The sequence below is a fragment of the Chinchilla lanigera genome, unplaced genomic scaffold, assembly GCF_000276665.1.
Source record: "Chinchilla lanigera isolate Chin_1 unplaced genomic scaffold, ChiLan1.0 scaffold00146, whole genome shotgun sequence".
Lineage (NCBI taxonomy): Eukaryota > Metazoa > Chordata > Mammalia > Rodentia > Chinchillidae > Chinchilla > Chinchilla lanigera.
Genome location: NW_004955547.1, coordinates 646463 through 659754, shown reverse-complemented (window position 1 = coordinate 659754; position 13292 = coordinate 646463). Strand labels below are relative to the sequence as shown.

The following is a 13292-nucleotide window of genomic DNA, read 5'->3' as shown; positions in this document are numbered from 1 at the left end:
AATTCAGGAGGCCAATAACTTGGCAAAGGTGAACCAGCGGTAAAGCCAAATCGTGGATTAGAGGTGTCCTGGGCTCATCCCAGACAGTGCTTCAATCACTACCGTTCGTAAGAGGAACTTCAACACAACTTTATCCTGCTTTCAGATTTGAAATTTCAGTTTATCTTGAATTTTGATCCTGTCTCTCCAAATAATTCTTTCCAGTGGGATTTATATTTGGGGATTTTTGTTTCCCTTGATCCCCTCCCTCTTTCCCTGCCCACCCAAACCATTCCTGATGTGATGGTCAGCTTGTCCCATCCCAGAAGCACGAGTGTCTCCCTGTTCAAATCTTTTTACTCCTCGAGATTGTATGACCTCAAGCCAAGCGCAGCTGTAGGCATCTAGTGGGAATACCTAAATACTATTCAAATGCAAAAGAAAACACTGAAGAAGAGATGGTTGGAACCCAGTTTATTAGACCAGAGGCATGCGTCACCCAGAGAGAGCCCTGCCTACTGTTCCCCCAGCCGGCACACACTTCTTGGCCTTGTTCTTGGTTCCTTCTGGGGAGGACTGATCTCTGAGCAACCAAGACTTCCCAGAGACTCTATAGCCTTACTCTCCACCTTCAGGGCATCACATAGGTGACGCGCCCATGGGTCCTGTTCGGGAATCGGAGACCAAAAGACAGCTGGGCAGAGAGGACCTGGAAAGGGGTTGGGGTCTGGCCCGGGAGGACTGCCTGGTGGAGGGGGTGGGGCAGGCCCTCTTCCTCATTTGTGTCCCTTTTAAGTAGGGGAGGCTAGAACAGCAGAGCTTTCCACTCCTCTAGGCCTGCCTCTTCCCTCCCATGACCAAACCCTGCTTCACCAGAAAATATAAGTGGTGGGCTTGGGCATCAGGTGAGGAACAGGGGCTGGACACCCAGGAGGAATGAAAGGCCACTGACTGACGACCTCAGCGTCTGCCTGTGGGCACCCACTTCCCCAGCTGCGTAAGTGACCAATCCCCAGCTCCCTCTGTCTCTAACATTCTTGACTTAGTGTCCAGCACAGCTCTCCAACCCCTGGGTGGGGGCTACTTCTGTAGCAACCCCTTCCCTGGGAGGCCACAGTCAGCCAGGCAAAGGGCATTGGGATAGGTGGAGCAGGGGAAGGGAATGTTAAGGCTGCAGGGAGGGCAGAAGGTGCCCGGATTCGCGGGAGAGGATGAGGCCAGAAAGAGGCAGAGCTTGTGATTCACAGCTTCCTTTATGTCGCCACCGAGACAGTGCGAAGGTTACAATGCGCGTGTCGTCTCCTTGTGCTTCTCAGAGGGATGTGTGTACACAGTACAGACACCAGGGGAGAGAATCCAACTCTTTATACAGGCGAAGGCATTCAGACAGGGGAGGGGAGGAAACACAGAAGGGGGAAGTTGGGGTGTGAGGATGGTTGTCGGAGACAAGAGGGGATGGGTGGAGACAGACAGGGTCAGAGGGAAGTATATACAGAGATATAGCAATATAGAGTCTGTATCATATAGAAATAGAAAATGCAGATGAGGTTGTCGAAAGAAGCAAATGAAGTTGGAGGAGAGGACTTGGGGAGTTCCATAAGAAAATTTATGGATGTGGCCCTTGCAGAGGGCCTTCTGGGGGAGGGGCCGGTGAGGCCAGGCACCAGTGCCCCTCACCCTGAGCTGGAGCTAACCAGCCAGGTCTTTCTGGGGATGTGGAGGAGGGCTGTTGGGGGGCGCGGGGTGGACTTGTAGGTATCAGGATGTGGCCTACAGCACCAGGGCCATATCGTGTCCCCATTTCCACTACAGGGGACCCCTCACCCCTAGAAATTCCACATGGTGTGAGAGAGGAGGATGGGGTTTTAGTTCCTGCCTGGAGATTTGGGTTTGGGGGAGTCACTGGCTGAGAGGGTCTCTTAAGGCTGGGGAACCCTCCCTACTAGCCCTCCCCCGCAAAGTACATTCTCTGGTTTGGGGCCAAATTCCAGACCCCAGGGATTCCCTCCACCCCTCACTGGGAGGGGGCTTTGGTGACTGGTGGCAGCGGAATGTAGGTGGACACTCAGATGACTGACAACCAGACAGACACAACTCAGGCTGGGCGCTAGGGGAGGCAGCATGGAGCAGAGAGGGGCAGCCTGAGGTCCCCTGCCCCGTTCTCTTGTTCAGATTAGTTTAGTTTTGTTAAAATAAAAAGAATGGGATAGAGGCCGGGAGAGGACTCTGTGGCCGACTCCTTCCTCATCACAGACAAGAGGAAAGGACTGCCCGGAAGTGCAGATGAGTCCCCAGGGTGGATGTGGGGGGCAGCTGGGACCCCTTGCTCTCCTAGCCCTCCCCACCTAGGCCTTTGGTACAGTGGCCTGCGGGGCTCAGCAGGTAAAGTCCTCAAACGTGCCTCGGGCCGGATGGTGAGGTAGGATGTTGGCAGCGTACGTCATCCCGGCAGGATGGCCCCGGAGGCTCTCGCACGGGTTCTAGGGGAAGCGCACAGGACAGGGACTGGTTATGGGAAGGGTCACGGGGGCGGGGGGCGCTGGGGTGCTGGGGAGTTGGAGGAGAGCAGGTGGCGCGGGGAAGGGGCTGGCGGGGGGAGGGGCGGGCCGGGGGCGGCCGCCTCGCTCGCTCCCTCACGTGTCTCTTGACGTCGTCCAGGCTGAGCGCCACGCCCTTGTCTGCGCTGCTCCTCTTGGCCTCCTTCTGGCACTTCCCGCGTCTGCACAGCTTGTGCTTAACGACCTAGGAGGGGGCGGGGCGCGTGGGCGGGCGGGAACCCCGGCCCCGCCCCGGCCCCGGCCCCGCCCCGCCCCTTACCTCGTAGGCGTAGTCAAAGAGCTCCAGCACAGTGAGGATGCTGGCCCCGATGAACAGCCCCATCTGGCCCCCGATGTCACCTGCGGGCGTGGGGACAGGGGGTCAGTGGGGTCAGAATGCCGTGGGAGCAGCAGGGTTCAGTGGGACTGGGACAGGCCAGCCATATTCGGAAAGGGATTGGTAACCTTCATACGGAAGGATTGCAAAGCCAGATTGCGGTAGGATTTTCATTTTCTTTATGCTTTTTTGCATTTTTCTACTTTTCTAAAATGAACAAGTATTACTCAGGAAAAAGAATCGTTTACAAAATACCCCAACATTCCCAGAGTCTGGTCAACTTCAGGTGCATGTGAAAGACTACCTCCACACCCACCCCCGCCCACCTTCGCAGCCACGAGGCTGTCTTTCCTCCTTCCCCACTGCATACCATGACATCGGGGTCTTGGGGAAAGCCCCTGGGGACAGGACAGAGACAGCACCCTGCTTTCAGTAGTAGGGAGCCGCACCATGCCCAAGGCATGGCAGGAAACAGGTACCATCAGCAGCTCACCCAGGAGCCCTGCAATCTCGTAGGCTTTCTTCTGCTCAATGGTCTCATAGTTGAGGACTTCAAAGAAAATATCCAGCACCAGGATGTTCTCCCTGCACAGGGGTTGAGGGAGGAGACCTAGGTTCAAGTCATATCTCTGCCCCTTATTAGCCAGGTGACCTTAGCAAGTTCGCCTCTCTGAACCTGTTTCTGTATCCATGAAATGAGATACTGATGGAGATACCTGCGCTTTGATGTTGCGAGGATGACATGAAATGAAGGAAGACTGCATACTGCCATGTACGAAGTGGCCCCAGTTCAGCGGTGAGGATGACATACAGGATAAGCACGGAGGGAGCGAGCACTGCTGCCATTGCCTGTCCTGCCTTCAGCCTCCCTCCACACCCACCCATCCTCTTTGGTTGCCTCTTGGACTTCCCCCAGGTTCTCTCAACTGCCTCTTGCCCGCTGCCCCCCCCCGAAGCCCACTCATGCCCTCCACAGGCCCTGCCTAAAGGCCCTGCTCTGTACAGTAGAGCCCTTACCCTATGTACTGTTCAGACTTGTTGAACTTCTTGGCCAGGTACTTGGCTGAGGCTTTGCTGGGTATCTTGACCATGGACAGCTCCTTGCCGTATCGGGTCAGGTTGCAGGGCATTTCACACACGCAGTACTCCTGGTCCTTCTCCACCAGGAAGTCTGCACCCAGTGGGTGGAAGGCAGTGGTTGAGTGGTGACCTTCTGCCAGGACCTTCCCAACACAAACATTCTGACCCTGCCCAGAGGAATCCCGGGCGCCCTTCTCCTTTCCTCACCTCAGTCCTGTGCCCACTCTATGCTGATTCTCACCCAGCCTGCCCATGGGTGTTTTAAAATCTTATATGCATTTCCTCAAGGCCCACAAGGCACTGTTGAGTGGCTGATGATGAAAGAGGGTGAGCCCCCTCCCAGGTACCCCCATACATTGTTCATAGGGGTCTCTGAACATCCTATTCTCAGTCAGATATATGTTAGGGTACAGTCTGGTGCAGGGGTTTCTGGAAGCTTCTGGGAGTGTGGGCTGAAGCCCCTGTGCATGTGGCTGGGAGCAGCTCCTTCCCTCCCTGACTGCCCCAGGACAAGGATGCTCACCGAGGGCAGGGTCTGCACACTCTTTGTACTGCTCTGGAGTGCAGTACGGGGCATCCCCTGTGGAGGAGAGAAGACAGTTCAGGATGGAGATTATAAGTGGTGCCGCAAGGTAGAAGAGGAGAGCAGACGGGACAGGAGGACCGGCGAGCCCCAGTCTTCCCGGGAAGTGCCCCCCTACTGCAGTCTGCCCTTTCTAGACCCTTCCAGCCACTCCTGAAGGCACAGGCAGGAACTGAGGTCAGAGAGACAAGAAGCACAAAGGTAAGGAATGGGGTGGGCTGGAGCTGGGGTAGTGGTTAGGAGGTCGATACGATGGGGGCAGGGGAAGGGCAGTGCATGTCGAGGGGCCCCAGAACTGTGCTTGGAGCCCGGGGCTGACCTGGCATGTGCACCATGCGGCAGTTGCAATTCTCCACCAGGTAACGTGTCTCACAGTCGATGCGGCAGGCAGTGATGCTATAGGAGTCGAAGAAATCCGAGTCCATGGCCACAGCTTTGCAGGTGCCCCAGGGTGGGGGCAGGTAGATGAGCTGCTGGGAAAGCCGGGGAGCTGGGGGAGTGTGGGAACTTCTCCCCCAGTCACCTTGATGGGCCACAGTAGGCCCCTCTCTGTCCACAGCCTCTGAAGGGCTCAGAGTTCACAGGACATTTCTGTTCATTAGGTCACTCGTGCTGCTGACTACCCACCCAGGCCCTAGCTCACCTGTTCCCCCATTATTGATCACCGCCACTCCATCGAGACCCCTCCAAATCCCACCCAGGGCCAGGCTTCCACAGGCTTCTCACCCGCTGCTCCTGGCAGGCCACAAAGGTCTGGAAGCCCGGGGCCACACCGAAGCCCAGCTGGTCGATGAAGGGAGGTTCATCCTGACTGTGGATCTGCACTTTGATGCCCGCCTCGAAGGACGTCTCATCTACAGGAAAGGTTGGGAGGACTTCTGAGGCTCTGATCTCTTTCCGAGCTGGGCGCACCCTACCTCTCCCGGAGTGAGGCTGTCTCTGGGGCACCAGCCCACCCTCCGCCACCTTCTCTGTTGTTCCAGTGACCCCTGAACCTTACACATTTCTTTTCTTACCTGGGGTCTGCTGTACATCTTGGATTCTCCCCCAGGATGTCACTGTCTCAGACACTCTCCCATTTTTGCTCCTCCCTGCCTCCTTTCTCTCTCAGCCCCAAGGCCCCCTGAGACCAGACAGGCAGGCAGCCCAAGAAGAGGGAGTTATTTATAGAGTGAGTGGCGGCTGCTGATGGAAGAGGACTGCTGGTTACCTTGGAGAGTAACTGAGCCCTGAAGAGGGAGTCGGGGAAATGTGAGTGTGCAAGTCAGGTGGAGTCAAAAGTGGAGACAGATATCCTGGGGGGAAGCGGGAGGAGCCTGAGCCCTCTCCCCCCGGGCCCACAGGGAGCCCAGGAATGTCCTTGTAGAGGCTGGAGCCAGGGGGAGGGCCCCCGAGGGAGGTGACATACCAGTCTCCCCCCACACTGGCAGGTACTCGTCCTGCTGGATGTCCAGCATGATCTCCAGCCCATTGCCTGTCCCACCCTTCATGGTCTTCAGCCGTGGCCGGCCATCTCGGCCCGAGTTGAATGTGTAGCACTTTCCATACCGTGTGAAGACCTGGCGGGGGCAAAGCAGAGCGGCTGAGAGTCCTGCCGGCAGCCCCTACCCGCTGAGGGCTGTCCCCAGGCCTCCCAGCCGCCAGAGCCCTCACTCCCTTTTCTCCTCTTCGGAAGGAACAATTCCTCCTCTTCAGCCCATTGTCCGTTTGTTCCCCTCCCCACCTATTCTCCACTGTCCTTTGCCCTGCTGTGTGCCCTGGAAAAACTGACCCTCGTGGGACATACGGCCTGAGCATCTGTGCCACCATGATGGGCTTCTGGCTGGGTGTGGGCGATGGGAACCACAAGAAGGGGTCAGAAGGCAGGAAGAGAGAGCGAGAGAGACACACGGAGACAGAGACGGGGCACTGACCCTTCCTCCGCACTCTGTCTCCCTGCAGTGCTGGCAGTGGCTTAGACCCGCCCTAAGTACTACTCCTGCAGGAGGGCTCCCTCCCTCCATGGCACTATTTCCTTTTGTGCTCCTTCAGCCTAGAAGTGGTAACAGTTTCCCGCTACTGCAAGCTACTTCGGCCGCGCTTATTGGTTTTCTTAATCCTGCCCACAGCTCTGTAAACAGCCCTTTGTTAAAGCCTGTTTGATTGAACTATCAAGTAGTAATCTTTTTCTTGCCAGGCCCCTGACATGTGCACTTCCCTCACCAGGATCCTATCACTGCCAGACCGCTGAGCTAGGTCTTCTTTTCTCTTGGATCTCACCCGAGTCACTGGAAACCCTTCTGTCCCTGAGACCTGCCCCCAACCCAGGCCCCAGGGAAAGCCCAGCTTTTTGGTTTCCTGCAGCCGTCATCCCCGTCCGCACAGCACTGTCCCATTATTGCTAGAACCTGAAAGTAGCTCCAGCTGCCACGGCGAGGGCTGCGCTCATCCAGGCACCAGCGCCTCTCCTCCCAGCGCTCGGGCTGGGCACCAACATGTTGGCTGTTGGCAGTGCTCTCGTGGAGCTGTGAGCATCTCTGAAGAAATCCCAGCCCTGGGGCAGTCTCCGCAGCCCTGCCCCTGCTCCACGCCCCCACAAAGCCCTTCTCACAGCTGGGCCAGACGACTGAACATTCTCCACAGCCCTTTCCCCGGTCTCCCCAAACAGTCCCAGAAATGAGATGGGTGTGCATTTACTACTGCTGGCTGGTGACGAAGTCCACCAAGCGAGTCACAAGGTGAATGCAGAGCCCAGAGAGGAGAGAGATAAGTGTCAAGTCAGACTGCAGCAGCAGGGCCACCGGGGTCACTGGGAACTAGTCTTCGCCCCTTTCCCCTTCCTAGTCCAGTCTGCTCCGTTCCGCTCTGGGAGAGAACACATGCTGTGTGCTCCTGCTTCTGTGGGTGAAGCCTGGGAGGTGATGCACAGAGAGAGAACTCCAGGGGCCTCTTATCCCCCAGCCACAGGCTTCAGGCCAGACAAGCGCCGGTGCCTGCCCTCCGTCTGGAGACGGGAGAGAGTCCAGGTGGTCCAGGCCATTTGGGAGCACCGGCCTTGACCCTGTTTAGAGGGCGGGGCTGGGAGCAGCGGGTTGATGCTGCCACCTGGTGGTTTTGAGTGAGAAGTGTTTGCTCTACCCTGGTGGAGGAAGATTCTTTGACCCTCTCCTGTCCCTTTCCCTTATTTCCTGGTCTTTCTGAGCTCCAGCTGCAAAAACCCACAGGTCTCACATCTCACATGTCTAAAGGCATTCCATGGACTGAGATGAGCTGAGATGACAGCCACCTGCTCTTATACCGGGGAGGAGAAGGGTGCTGAGGGGTGGGGGGGTGGGGAAGGAAGGCCAAGCATCTGCAGCCCGGAGCCGGCAGAGAGGAATCAGTTCAGAAAAGCACTGGAGGATGAACTGGGGAGTCAGTGGGGTGGCACAGAGGGCCAGGACTCTGGATGGGAGACAGGGGCAAAGCAGAATCTCTCTATGAGGACTTCCTTTGGGAATAAGGTCCCTGCTACTTAAAGCTGGGAGAAAGAGGTTTGATTTAGAGACTTGTTATTCACTCTTAGACACACACACACACACACACACACACACACACACACACACACACGTGTGCATACCACAGAGCTGGTAGAATGGGCTCCCACAGGAGAGAGCACAGAAGACATCCCTGCTGTGGGAGCTGCTGACAAGGGGTGGCAGGGCACTCTCCCCACCTTCCTGCCATCCACTCTACCTTTAGGGACCAGGTGGCTAGTGTCCCAACATCAGTCCAGGAGTGCGAGATGAAATAGTGCACAATTGGCCAGTGTAGGAACCCCGCCAACAGGTCAAAGGCAGACTTTACAGACAGAGCAAGGTCAGCTGGACCACAGGGAGGACTGGGGAGGGCAGGTGAAGCTGGGGGACATTCAGGGAGATTTTAGGACCCTCAGGGCAGCAGCTAATTTTCCAGTAGGACAGACATCAAGATTCTAACAGGAAGAGCAGAACTCCCATGGAACTGGGAATATCAATCAGATCCAGACCCTGGGTAACCCAGGTGAGCTCTGACTCTGGTGAGGACACAACAATCAGCCCTAGCCCTGGGAGGAGACAGTCAAGAAGCGCCGTGGCACACACTGTCCGGGGGCTGATACAGGCATGGGCCCCCACTCACCACCGAGAAGTTGTGAGGGCCACAGGGCCCCCCGCTGTAGGAGCAATAGAGCAGCATGTCCTCCAGCCGGTGGCAGGAGCGATTGTAGAAACGATGCAGATTAAAGGGCTCCCCAGAAAAAGCCTCTGGACCAGGTGGAGCAAGGGGCACCCCAGGATCATCACTTTCATCCAGCCCCAGCATGGGGGCCAGGTAGAGCAAGTCGGGGTAGCTGAGTTGGGACAGCCGCACGGCGTTGGTGTTGCAGAGCGTGACCGCTGGGAAAGCGAGCTCTGTGGTGGCCACTTCATCTAGCAGAGTCACGTGCGGATAGCTGAGGTAATAAGCAATGCGGTCCCCTACCTGGCATAGGAAGGCACCCAAGGCCAGAACAAAGGCCACTGCCCACAGGGCCTGCCTTGGCCCTGGGCCCCCTTCCACAAAGACATGACTGGCGCCATGGAGGGTACAGCTGTTGGCGAAGGCCACTAAGTCCACAGGCGGATCCCCTTCACTGGCGTCCTTCCTCAACATCTTCTTCTGCTCTTCCTCCTCTTCTGATTCTGAGTTGTTCCGAGGGTGCTGCTGCTGTTGGGGACCCCAAGCATCTCCCAAGGGCCCCGGGGCCTCCTCTCCAGAGGAGAACGACACAGAGCAGAAGATCTGGATGGGCATCTTCTTCAGGGGCTTTCTGTTACCAGGGAACTGGCAGGAAGAGGGAGGAAAATGCTGGAGGGAGAAGAGATGTGACCCTAGGAAGAACCCGGCAGGGCCAGCCACCCAGCGCCGTGGCCAGGTCTCTGCAAGCCGGCTGGCTGCCCTTTCTCATCGGGCCTCTGTGGCAGTGTGGCTGAGCTGGGGCGAGGCGGGCCAGCCGGGCCAGCCAGTCCTGCTCTGGAGGGCGGAGTCTGTGCTCATGAATAATTGATACAGTGGGAAAGGGAGGGTGATGGAGAAGCGGGGGCTGGAGCCCCTTTCCTGTTGCTGGTTCCAGCAAGACACAGAGGCTTTAAGAGAGTGGAAAAGCTGAGGGCCAGGGCCCTGGTCACCCTCCCCAGGTGAGGTGGGACCCAGCACGATTCTTTGCTCCCACTACCAGGATGACCTCAGCTGGCAACAGTCCCAGCCTCCCCCGAGACACACACGCACGCTCTCTTCCCCTCCAGCCTGGCCCTCGGCATCTCCCTCAGTTTCCCACCCCAGTTCTGACCTCCCTCTTCTTCTTACCTGGTCCAGGGCTCCTTGGGGATGTCGAACCCCTCACACTCGCTCTCTAGCTCGAACTCTTCCCTAGTTCCCCTTACCCTGAGACACCCGGCCCACTATTCTATGGATCCCCACCTCTCCCAACGCATCAATGCCCCCCAGTTTACTTCAGGTTGTTTCGGAACCCCCAATTTCCCTGCAGTCCCTTCTTTGACTCCCAAGTTCTGCCTGGTGAGTCCCTGACGCCTTTGCCTTCCTCTTTCTCCCCTGACCTCCAGCTGTACTTCAGCTCTGCACCCCTCCCCCATGCTGAGCTGCACTTAGGTCCCTTTCCCTCCCCCACTGCCTTTTGTGGCTTGGGGGCAGCCCAGGTTCCATTAGCAGAGGCCTCTCACTGACCACAGACTCATTTCTGGTCAGTTCCTGGCACTGGTGAGGGACCTTGTGTCTTGCAGCTGAAAAGCCTCCCAGCAGATCACCACCCTCCCGGCTTGCCCAGCCCGGAACAGTTCAGAAGAGGGGCTCGAGGAGCTGTCCTCCGGCGGGGGAAGGGACGGAGATCAGTGCAGAGACAGAGGCCCTGGGCCAGGTCGCACGTGTGGGGCCTTCTGTGTGCTCCGGTTCCCCAGGGGCCACGGAGTGAGGAACCTGAGCCACCAGCCAAGTCTCCAGGGCCAAGAAGGTGACCTGAGGGGAGTGGAGGAGGGGAGGGAGGAGGGGAGGGCCCAGATTAACCTTCCCTCGGCAGGGACAGAGGAGGAGCAGCAGGGACAGGACCATCTACCTGGGCTTTTCCATTCCTTCACCATCCCAGAGCCCTGGGCCAGCCCCCGCCTTTCCCTTCCTCACTTGTGGAGACCCTGGCACATGGAGGATGGGGGGCAGGGTGCCAGGTTCTAGCAGAACTGACTTGTTTTGTTTTGTTTTGTTATCTGGTACTGGGAATCGAACTCACGACCGCACGCTTGCCAGGCAGGCGCTGTGCCGCTGAGCTAAATCCCCAGCCCCAGAACTGACTCTTGTGCAACCTTTGGCCTTAGGTGTGCTGCCAGGGGCATAGAGGTCCCAGAAGAAGAGCAGCCTTGGGGTCTGGCCCCTCTCCAGCCTTATGCCTCTGCCCTCAGACTGGCCTCAAAGTGTTTTGCCTGAACAGTAGCTTCCCAGCTGGCTTCCTTGCCTCCCTGCCTCCCTGCCTCTCTGCCTCCCTACCTGCCCGCCCTTTCTCCCCACCTGCCGCCCATGCTGCATGGCTGACCATTCCCCTTCTTAAGGACTCTCATTCCCCCTTGCCTCCTGGTAAAATCCGCTCCGATACATGGACCCACAAAGCTGAAAGCCACATACCCTCCAGCCTTACTTCCTCCTGCTGTCCCTTCATGCCAGCCCTGCATCCCTAGACACACTGGGTTCACCCACAGTTCTATGCTTTCTCAAGACTATCTGGAAAGTACCTACTCATTTTTCTTTGTCTTTTCATTTTTAAGAGACAGGGTCTGGCTATCTTGCCTAGGCTGGCCCCAAACTCCTGAGCTCAAGTGATCCTGCCTCAGCATCCCAAGCAGCTGGCACCACAGGGACACACTGCTGTGCCTGGCTGTCCTTCAAGACTCTGCTCACACACTGCCTCAGCAAGAAGCATTCCGACTCCACAGGGTGCAGTTAGTGGCCCCCCAACAGACAAGGCCTTAGTTCTGCTCAAAGCCCTTCAGGCATGCATAACAAGCAGTAGCTCCTTGAGGCACAGCCTCTGAGAGTAAAAGATCAGGACCCTGAAAGTGAGAAAGACCAAGAACTCAGGGGAACTGGAGACAAATCACTGCAGAGAGCAGGAGAGAGACCTCCCTCTCCCCGCTGTTGTCTTCAGGCTTCTCCCACATGAATTCACGGTTTGCTTTTCTGTTTCCTGCCCTGTGGGCAATTTCTTCCTGCCTGCGTGACCTCAGCTTTCTGAGGGCTCGGTCATCTTGCTTTGCATGTCCTCAGAAAATGTTTCAGCAGTGAGTTCCAAACCTGGACTTGGGCTGGGGAGGCTGCCCCGGCCGAATGCTTCTGACCACTAGAGGGCATTGTCCCCCTCCTTCAGCAGTCCTGTAAGGGGGTATAGATTGACTTCAAAGGACGGAAACTACGGTGGGAGGAGCTTCTAGCACGGGGGTGGGGGTGGGGGACACAGAGAAGCCATGCAGACTCCAAGTGGCTTCAAAGAACAGAAACTCGCTAAGGCCGTACATCTCTTCCCCACCCCAACATCAAGACCGACCTTCCTGCTGGGCGTGGTGGCACACGCCTATAATCCCAGCACTCGGGAGGCTGAGGCAGGAGGATCCTTGTGAGTTCGAGACCAGTCTGGGCTACAAAGTGAGCTCAAGGACAGCCTGAACTGCATAGTGAGACCCTGTCTCAAAAAGTCAAAAAAAAAAAAAAAAAAAGACCCACCTTCCACTCCTGCGCAGAGACGCACACGGACCTGGGCCCCTCCCGCCTCTATCCCCTGCAGCCTCACTCCTCCAGCGTTCTCCCTCACCTTCACCACATTGGAGCAGAAAGTCCAAAGCTGTCCAGCAACGGGTTCTGAGGACAGTGCTAGGGGAAGTACACAGAGCTAAGGCGCCCACGGACGGCTCCAGACCAGGTACCTAGGTACACACGTGTGCACACACGGCTATTCTCAATTCCCAGCCCCACGTCCCTCCCCACCAGTGTTTGTCTTCAACTGTACATGGCAACTGAGTGGTTTCCGGCTTTCTCAAATTAAGCCCCTCTCCCATCTGTGCAGTGTTTCATGGGACTCTTATACACCTCACCAAACCAGTGGATCTGAGCAACTTTACCACCACCTAACAAGCAAGGAGCCACACAGCCAGCTCAAGTCTCAGGATGAGCAAGCAGCGGGTTTGAGACTAGAGTTAGGTCATCTGTCACTACAAGCCTTCCTGCTGTACTCTTCATTCGCTCAGTGACACAGTGGAGAGCGGATAATGGGCCCAGATCCTGCCCTCATGGAGCTCATCATCTAATGAGCTAGACAGACATTAATTTTAAAAGTTATAAATATTGCTGGGCAGAGGAGCACATGCCTGCCACCCAAAGGAGGCTGATGCAGGAAGATCATGAATTTGAGGCTAGCCTGGGCTGTATAGTGAGTTCAAGGCCAGCCTGAGCCACATAGTGGGACTGTTTCAAAAGATAGATAGATGGATAGATAGATAGATAGAAAGCAAGCATTTTTATTGTAAACTATGGTCAGTGCTAGGAAAGTAATAATATAGTTTTGTGTAGACAAGAGCATGGGAACCTGATCCAGACCAGGGAATCAAAGATGGTTTCTCTGAGAAAGCGATGTGATTTTGTTTGTTTGTTTTTGTTTTTTGTTTTTTTGAGACAGGTTGTCGCTATGCAGTTCAGGCTGGCCTTGAGCCCACTCTGTAGCCCAGGCTGGTCTCGAACTCGCAAC

At 56.5% G+C, this 13292-nt stretch overlaps 1 protein-coding gene and 2 long non-coding RNA genes across 7 annotated transcripts in view; 2 read left to right on the top strand and 1 right to left on the bottom strand.

Annotated features, from left to right (window-relative positions):
- Positions 1-895: 895 nt before the first annotated feature.
- On the top strand, positions 896-5211 carry LOC102013451. Of its 2 annotated transcripts, XR_001232230.1 has the most exons (5): positions 896-976; positions 3497-3649; positions 4442-4717; positions 4876-4957; positions 5119-5211. It is a non-coding gene; the product is annotated as an uncharacterized LOC102013451 (long non-coding RNA). The 2 variants fall into 2 exon arrangements; XR_264899.2 differs by lacking the exon at positions 3497-3649 and having other exon boundaries at positions 898-976.
- Asic1 (acid sensing (proton gated) ion channel 1) overlaps positions 1214-13292 on the bottom strand; it is a 22828-nt gene continuing 10749 nt past the window's right edge. The window contains exons 3-12 of one of the 4 annotated variants that reach the window (XM_013508480.1): positions 8654-9337; positions 5925-6075; positions 5243-5370; positions 4836-4989; positions 4457-4513; positions 3871-4024; positions 3347-3438; positions 2797-2876; positions 2617-2721; positions 1214-2459 (exon numbers count right to left, since the gene is read on the bottom strand). In XM_013508480.1, the coding sequence (XP_013363934.1) occupies positions 2355-2459; positions 2617-2721; positions 2797-2876; positions 3347-3438; positions 3871-4024; positions 4457-4513; positions 4836-4989; positions 5243-5370; positions 5925-6075; positions 8654-9337 (1710 nt within the window). In that variant the 3' untranslated portion in view covers positions 1214-2354. The remainder of the gene's footprint in view (positions 2460-2616; positions 2722-2796; positions 2877-3346; positions 3439-3870; positions 4025-4456; positions 4514-4835; positions 4990-5242; positions 5371-5924; positions 6076-8653; positions 9338-13292) is intronic. The other 3 variants (XM_013508481.1, XM_005411871.2, XM_005411872.2) reach the window with 3 other exon arrangements.
- Positions 5289-6039, top strand: LOC102013650. The gene is made up of 3 exons (XR_001232231.1): positions 5289-5381; positions 5628-5767; positions 5947-6039. It is a non-coding gene; the product is annotated as an uncharacterized LOC102013650 (long non-coding RNA).